The 8643-nt window shown below is 37.5% G+C and overlaps 1 protein-coding gene across 2 annotated transcripts; it reads right to left on the bottom strand.

Moving 5' to 3' along the window:
- Positions 1-1197: 1197 nt before the first annotated feature.
- LOC309483397 (leukocyte elastase inhibitor-like) lies at positions 1198-8643 on the bottom strand. Of its 2 annotated transcripts, XM_082149225.1 has the most exons (7): positions 8374-8641; positions 5196-5267; positions 4875-5015; positions 4671-4788; positions 4306-4448; positions 4044-4211; positions 1198-3940 (listed from the first exon to the last, which is right to left on the bottom strand). In XM_082149225.1, exons 1-7 carry the CDS (start codon positions 8599-8601, stop codon positions 3536-3538), a joined length of 1275 nt encoding a protein of 424 aa, XP_082005351.1. In that variant the 5' UTR covers positions 8602-8641; the 3' UTR covers positions 1198-3535. The 2 variants fall into 2 exon arrangements, with proteins under 2 accessions (XP_082005351.1, XP_082005352.1); XM_082149226.1 differs by lacking the exon at positions 5196-5267 and having other exon boundaries at positions 4875-5005; positions 8343-8643.

Here is an 8643-nt window from a genome sequence, read left to right as displayed (position 1 = left end):
GTGGCATCCGAAGCGGGACCAGAAACAAACAAAACAAAAACTCTTCTAACACGTGTATTTACCTGTGTCAGCTGTGTTGGCGATGCCTCGAGAGAAAAGAAAGTGCAGAGCGCGAAAGCACCAACGCGACTGAAGGATTGCCGTCAAGCAGTATCTCTGGTCGTACGATGTGTATGACGTCATTGACATTTTAAAAGACTTTTTAAAGCAAATAAGTGACTCTAAAAAATCTAACACCCAGCAATGTGTAATTTCTTTGCATCTCCTTTCGAATACAACATTCAAATTACTAGACAAAAAATTATATCCTGAGAAAAGTGGATTTTGATGGTTTAGCGTCATAGACCTCCATTCATTCTGCACTCGTCCTGTGAGCGCCCCCGCATGGACAGAGACGTGTTACTGCAGCCAGTCCAGAAACCGGAAGTAACCAGAGAGTGCCAATTCTCTTCCTATTAGACATTCTCTGAGATAACTCAATCCAGCGATACTAATCCGGCAGGTGTGTTCGAAGAACCGAGTTAGCCAGATCATGATTAGCACGATGATATCATCTTGGATGTCTCATTTGATCTCGGATGTAATAAGCAACGTACGAAGAACGAGCCCCTGGTCTTGACTACATAAACGTGATTGAACATTATTACCCATATTGTCACATTATATGAACTATATACAGGCTTTTGTTACAAGGTCGTCTGATTCTAGATCAGTCTGAGTGGCATAAGTCTTCAAATAGATTCTTTATAGGTTTGAGTTGAACTTTGAGCTTGGTTTATATTTAATTGTAAGTCTTTACTCATCTTTTTGTAACCACAGATCAGTTTGTGACACTTCTTAGTGGCTTTTCATCAAAACATGACAATTAAACTCAAAACTATACATGAAATGCAGTAACAAGCCCCAATCTAACTTAAAGTAGGCTATACCATACCTTCATTAAACTGTAATTGTAACTTTTATACAGTAATATTACGAAACAGAATTGTCAAATGGTAAAAGTATAAATAACTATTTAAATATATATTACAACATATATACACCCTGATGTAAAATAAAAATTAACTTATTTTAGTAATTAAAATGGTAGATTCATTTCCTCTCTTTCCGTGTTTCCCCCTCAACACTCTTTTCAGAAACCAGTTTTCTTTGAGTTTCATTGGCACCAGTTTGACCACAGTTAATTTGTCACAGCGGTTTACAATACATTTTTTATTTTATTTTGAAAATACTGTTACAGTGAATGCATACACGTAATATGTTTACAATACTCATAAATGTTTCTTTTAAACTGAGATTTGATTTTAATACTAAATTAGGAATTATTAAATAAAGTTTAAACATTTAAATGGTGGCTGTCATAAAAACTTGCCAGATTTATTCAAACAAGCATTAAATATTGAAGGACATTAAAAATTATAATGAATATATATAGGCTATATATATAGTGTAGCCTATAATATGGTGCATATATTTAGCAAAATGCTCCTCTCTAGAGTTAATTTTTCTAGCTGACTAACGAGTTTATGGTCACTGGATAGCCTATGGTTTTTCTGAGATAAATGTGACGTTACATGACATTGTTTACAAGCTGTAAACTGACGTCTTTCTACGGTTGAAACACTGAGCGATATGTGACATGATACGGATTTCGATAAGTTGTACTCTATCTTTTAACACACTTTCAGATGCTCATTCATGTTTGTTTCGCGTTGTAACTGGTCATGAAGACATATGCGCTCTGCGCTGCTGCTTCTCTTGAGCGATCTCACGCCACAGTGTCAAAACTGTATTTATGGTTTTGAATTTCGTAAGCATGCGTAATGGCTTGCTCTAACTGTTGCTGGTCTTCGTCAACAACACGCGCTTTTGCACCATCTGATGGTGAGGTCGACTAACAGCAGATGGAGAGTATGCTCGGCAATCTACTGCTTTTCCTGCAGTTCCTGGATGTCAATGTCGAATTTACTGTCGCATTTGAACCACTGAATTTGTGGAAGCGAATTTGCAAAGTGAAATAAAATGGACCGAAAATTGCCCGTTGAATATTATAGGTTGTATTTTTAAACAGTTTGAATATTTTGGAAGTGAAATATGAAAGGTGAATATGGATTATTGAATTTTTAATAATGAAAATGTGTTTTGAATTGAAATATTCACTGCTTAAATATTCAACCATGTTGAATTTCAGCCCATAAATATGTAAGCCCTAAAAATACAATACATTAAAATGCAAGCTTGGTAAGTTAATGCAATGCCTATTTTTTTCAAGGAGTGCAATTCAACAAGCATTTTTGTTTCAAAAACATTTGGCATTATTTTACTTCCATAGGATAACCCTTTAATAAACTACTGCGTTTGGATCCTCAGCCTTTCTGAGCAGTTTGTAACATTTATTATTATTGATATACTATTATAGTTTTTGGTAATATTTTCAATTAGATTTCCCTTTTTTCTATTTTTCTTTTTATGTCAGTTAATGTTTATATTATTTCAAGTAACATTATGGTTTAGTTTTTGTAGAACTTTATACTATTAATTTAAAGGGATAGTTCACTTTGAAATTAATTTTTGGTATGTTTTAGCTTGCCTCAAGGGCATCCAAGATGTAGGTGTCTTTTTTTCCGCAGTAGTTTCAATTTTGATATTTTTAGGTCAAACCGTTCTTGTCTGTCAGTCATATAATGCAGGTCTATGGTCATTATCTCAAAACACAAGCACAGAGTCCAAATTAAAACAATTCCCCATCGTCCAAATTAAACAATTCCCCATCGTAAGTACACATTGATGGCCTAAGACACGAAACGAGCGGTTTGTGTGAGAAAACGAACAGTATTTATATCGTTTTTACCTCTTATACGCAGACATGTCCAAGTGATCTGATCTGACGTGTACGCAGACTGGTGCATAGATATATATACACTAGATGTCGCCTTAAAGACATTCGTTCCAATGAACTGCCGTAGACAAGGCGACATCTAGTGTATATATATCTATGCACCAGTCTGCGTACACGTCAGATCAGATCACTTGGACATGGCTGTGTATAAGAGGTAAAAACGATATAAATACTGTTCGTTTTCTCACACAAACCGCTCGTTTCGTGTCTTAGGCCATCAATGTGTACTTACGATGGGGAATTGTTTAATTTGGACGACGGGGAATTGTTTTAATTTGGACTCTGTGCTTGTGTTTTGAGACCGTGACCATAGACCTGCATTATATGACTGACAGACAAGAACGGTTTGACCTAAAAATATCAAAATTGAAACTACTGCGGAAAAAAAGACACCTACATCTTGGATGCCCTTGAGGTAAGCTAAAACATACCAAAAATGAATTTCAAAGTGAACTATCCCTTTAATACGTCTTTCTCCTGTAAATTGCAATAGGTACTGATCTGTTGGCACATATAAATGTTTCTAAACCAAAATATGACAGGTTGACTTGTAGAAGTTGTCCCGAGTCTCCTCTACTCATTTTAACCAGATCATCGCCTAAACTAGCTGGAAGCGTCTCATGCAGCAGGACTCACTCATGGAGAGCAGAAGCGTCCGTAAAACAAAATGCTCTTCGATGGATTGTGTCGGATGAAGAAAAGGAAAGGATGGTCTGCGTTGAAGACCTGCGGGAAGGTATAACAACATGCCATCATGACGACGCCGGTGGCTGCAGCCGCTTCGGTTCCTTCCTCGTTGACTTCAACAAAGGCTTTATGGATCACCTTCGACACCACCAGGTCGTTGTTGGAGGACATGCCTGAAAGATTCACCTTCTGCATGTCGAAAACATCCTCCATTCCCATGCTGATCAGAAGACTCTTCATGTCGCAGGTTTCCTCCATCTTGAATCTGGGCAGAGACACTTCAACCTCTTGTTGACGCATGACTTCTGGTTTGGTCCATTCCATGAGCTTCTCGTAGGTCAGTGCCTTTTCAATCTGGATAATGAGAGAGATGAATAGTTGAAATAGTCAAAATGAAAACTGCTCCACAAGTAAACATCTGACTGGTCACGGCTGGCTAATTAACCATTTAAATCACCTTCTGAAGGCCAGTGGTGTCGTCTTCCATCTCTTTAGGAAGGATGATCAACATACTGAGATTCTTCCCGTCATACGGCAGCTCCAGAACCTGACTGTTGATCTCTGGGATGAAGGCCAGAGGAAAGTCCTCCTTTTGATACATCATCTTCACTGGTTTAGTTTGATTCTGCCAAACATTAATGGAAACACATTATAACCCCTTATATTTCATCATGACAAATATTATTAAAATAATATTAAAAAAGAGCATGAAATCTCACCTTGTTCAGCTTAAACTGCCCATTTCTGGTGGCTTCCTTTGGGAATTTATTCTCCCAGTTTCCCTTGAAGTAGATGGCGTTCACCAAAACCAGTTTCGTCATCCCATCGATGGCTCCCTGTGGCATCAAGTCCTTGATCTTCTCTAAAATACAAATGGACATTGTTCACTTTGAGCAGTGATTTGAACAGGTTGGGTTTGATATTTTTATCATTTATCTCAACTCAAGAACCCATGAAGCCAAACATGGCCCTTGAAAAGACATTTTCGCTGAAACTAAAGTGCTGCAAAAAACATGAAATAACTGTTATTTGTAAGAGTTTAGAGTAAGTTTAAAATTGAGAAAAAGTTTATGCTGGATTTCACCTTGTGTTTTTGTCTCCACCCATTGGTTGATGTTGACACGAGCAGCCTCTGATTGGTTCTTGAAGTCCACCTTCTCCAGTCCGGCTTCATAGTAGCTTTTTGCGTCATCGAGGAATTTCTGTAATACAGCAAACCGATTGAGGTGGAAGTGATATTAGAGTTGAGAACATTTCCAGAACCTCCAGTGAATAAACCGAGTCTTACCTCAACAAACTGGTAGGATTGCTCTCCGTAGAGGCGGTTGGCAAGACTCAACACATACGGGACTCCTGGTTTGTTCAGATCACTCATAAACTTGCTGAAGCTGGAATGAATTTGGTCCTCAGGTTTTTCCTCTGGACATTTCTGTTTGCATCAACAATATCAGATTTAATCAGTTAAATCAGACGAACCCAAAGGATACAGTAAATCTCTACAGTAAATACAGCTGTTCATGCAACAGAACCTTGACAGAATGTTAGCTAAAGTTCTGAGAACGTTCCCTGTTAACTGGGTTAGTGTTTGATGTAAATATTCATACGAAACCTTGAGTTCAGCAGGTGTCTGAGGATTCTGGGTTTGCTCCATCATTGGTGGTTCATTGTTAAAGCCCAGAACCTACACAGCATTGTTATGGTAGAGTCAATAAAGATAACTTAAACATATATTGTGAGTGCACTTCTCAAATGCTCATTAGAATAGTTTCAAATGTACTTGAAAAGACAATGAAGAACTGATGATGTCAAACACATTCTTTGTTGATTTTGGCCCTCAGGCCTTTGATAATTAAATGAGTGGAAAGTGTGATTAATTGCTGGCACTTTACTGTTTATGCCATGCCTGGAACTCAATTTACATGTGGTGCGTCCAGAATCGAATACTTCCCTACGCCAAAAGAGTAAGGCAAGGCAAGTTTATTTATAAAGCACATTTCATACACAATGGAAATTCAAAGTGCTTTACATATAATAAAATAAAATAATCAAAAGAAATAAGAACAGTTTTTAATAAAAATAAAAATAAAATACAGTACAAATAGTCGGATGAACAGTGGCACAGTGCTCATTCAGTAATGCTCAGCTAAACAGATGTGTTTTGAGTCTGGATTAGTATGCACTGTATTTGAAACACAGTTGGCGAAAAGTCCCCGGATGACCTACTACTACTTCCAAGGTTCTGAAGTCCGCATTCGATGGACACTTTACTATCCCATGAGGCCACAGGAGAGGATTATGAATGGCAGTGAAGCGACGCAACTGACGCTGGTTGGTCACGTGACATAAACAACATGGTGGATGTAGTACGTCCAGATTACATTCATAATACACATTCATACTTCATATAACATGCTTTTTAATGCCCGCAAAGTAAATTCAAATTCAAATGTAGTACATACTCAGACAATATGTGATTTCAGACGCAGCTACAGATTAGATCTCATTCAGGAAACAATTTCCCATTAGTGAAAGCATTTTTACATATATAAAATGCAAATGCTATATACAAAGATGGGAAGTAATGAAGTACAAATACTGTGTTACTTTACTTAAGTAGATTATTCTGGTATCAGTTTACTTCAATATTTATTTTTCTGACAACTTTTTACTTTCACTCACATTTTTTACACAAATGTCTGTACTTTCTACTTATATTTTCAAACCTGGCTCATTACTTTAATTCTAATCTGTATTGGCTGTCATGAGCAATACTATTTCTTGTCATTGTGCGCCTTTTTCAACAGAAAACATGACTCCCCCATTGATGTATAATTTTCTTGACTATCACGCACCACAGACGTAGGCTATAAGATCCCACGGAGCAAGGCAGAAGACAACAAGAAGAATGATTAACGTTATGGATGAGACAGAGGGAGTTAAAGATGTCGACATGACTGAGAAGAGAGACATTCCTGATCACGCATGGCCATATATGAGAGAGATTATGTTATGGTCTGCATTAAAAAGGATTCCTGGCGAATGCGCTACAAATTGTGCGAACCTAAAAAAAACTAAAAAAATCTAAGAAAGCACTTAAAGGATGTGTATGACAGTTAATGCCCAGTTTTTGAAGCGATTCACAGGGGTTCAGATTTAGGAGAGACTAAGGATTTTTCCCTAAAATTGTATTTCTCAGTGTTGTATCAGGGATGTTGCCACATGTTGCTGGTGCTGATGGCACACACATTAATATTCAGTCTTTAGGACAAATTGTTTAGGCCAGTGAATAGGCCTGTGTCTGTTTCCCAGTAATGTCGCCAATTTGAGCATGTACTGATTTAAAGAAATACTTTTTCTTTTTCTATTATGGAAATGTGTACTCTGCTGTTCATTTCTCCAGTATTAAGCGGTCATCTGAAACATGACAGGTTTAGTCAGATAGTTTCCATATGCTGTAGAACCGGTAAACCAGGTGAAGTGTAAATTATGCTTGTATTATAATTTTCTTTCTGTTTGTACTTAAATAGAATTTACAGTATAACTCGCCCCAATTTTGTCATTTTTAAAGCATCCAAAGACAAGAGGCAAAATCACCCTACAATCTATGATGTGGCCTATAGTATAGGGGATGGCAAATATTTTTTTTTCATCAGCTTAGTCTTTTTTTAAGTCCTGCTTGTGTATTACATGGTGGTTGTTCAGCCTGGATACATTAATTTGCTAACACAATTTGAAATGTAAGTTCTTTTGTATTAAAGCATCAATAGGATGTGAGGTCCAGTTACTTTTTAGTAGCCATTACTACCCATACTTTTTTACTTTACCTTGAGTGAAAGGTTTGAGTCCTTGAGTCTTTTTAAACATGAGTATCTGTACTTCTGCTTTAGTGAAGGATGTGTGCACTTTTGCCATCTCTGGCTATATAGGCTATCTAAATATAATATCAACAAACAACCAGATTAATTAACCTTGAGAGCTGTAATAATAAAAAACGTGCTAAACGTTTACGATAGAGTCCCACATGTAATACTCAGCTGTGGGCGTTTACACTGAAGTCTCACACACGCCCCTTCAAACAGAGCGTTCAAATCAGAGGCTAAAATCAGGGTAGGAAAAAGCACACAGGATTGAACTCAACACTTGCAATAATAATGGGGAAGCATGAAAATGGTCTGTGTGATGAATGTGATGTTTTAGAAACAGTAGAGTGTGTATTTTTTAAATGTAACAAATATGATGATCAACGACCAGTAAATCTCACGGTTTGAGGAATTCTCAGTCATATAGGGCTGTTTTAACCTTTTTTAAAGAATACAGGATTAGAGCATAGGATATAATGTATGGGAATCGTGATGCTTCTGCCCATCCTGGAAGAGGAGGGGAAAGAGTGGAAGCTGGAGGAGCTGAACATACAGCGCCAGCAGAGGGTGGGTGAGTGGGTGGGGCATTAAACAAACAAAAAATACAGATTACAGATACCCATGTAAGATATACAGTATGTGGCGATAATACTCCTATTGAGTGAGCAGCCATTAACAAGAGGAAGGAGAAGAAAAAGAAGGGTAGAAAAAATTTATTTTATATATAAATGATGAGAATTTCTTTATGTAAAAATCCTATTAACATCATAAGTGCACCCCAGCAAACATTATAAAACAATAAAACAAAACAGTTCATGACCCCTTTAAAATCTGGAATGCATGCAAAGGCTTGCGTCCCTTCCTGGTCCCTCTGTCTCAGTCTACTCTCTCGCCACCCTCTTTTAAAAGTATATTGTGTGAGATCACCTTAATCATCTGATCTGCTGTGTTTCCTCTTGCACCGAGCGACACCATGGCCAGAGCCGAGGAGATGCTGACAGGAGAGAAGAACACATTTCCTGATGCGTTTCCTTCGCTGATCTTCTTGAACAGGTTGAGGGAGAACTGTGTGTTTGCTGCAGTCAAAGACTCCATTTTCACAAGCAAGAGAAAGTAAAAGTAAGAGAGAGAGAGAGAGAGAGAGATGATCAGCATAACAAAAGTGAAAATCCCAAACAGAGCATTGCTCAGTTCAGT

Source organism: Leuciscus leuciscus (genome assembly GCF_965113295.1).
Source record: "Leuciscus leuciscus genome assembly, chromosome: 20".
Classification (NCBI taxonomy): Eukaryota; Metazoa; Chordata; class Actinopteri; order Cypriniformes; family Leuciscidae; genus Leuciscus; species Leuciscus leuciscus.
This window is presented reverse-complemented; position numbering and strand designations above follow the sequence as displayed.

Excerpts from the sequence above, each read along its gene's own strand:
- LOC309483397 (XM_082149225.1), bottom strand. The coding sequence starts at position 8,601 with ATGCTGATCATCTCTCTCTCTCTCTCTCTCTCTTACTTTTACTTTCTC. Across the intron at positions 5,016-5,195 it reads AGACACCTGCTGAACTCAAG|AAATGTCCAGAGGAAAAACC; the intron begins GTTTCGTATGAA and ends TGATGCAAACAG. Across the intron at positions 3,941-4,043 it reads ACACCACTGGCCTTCAGAAG|ATTGAAAAGGCACTGACCTA; the intron begins GTGATTTAAATG and ends CTCATTATCCAG.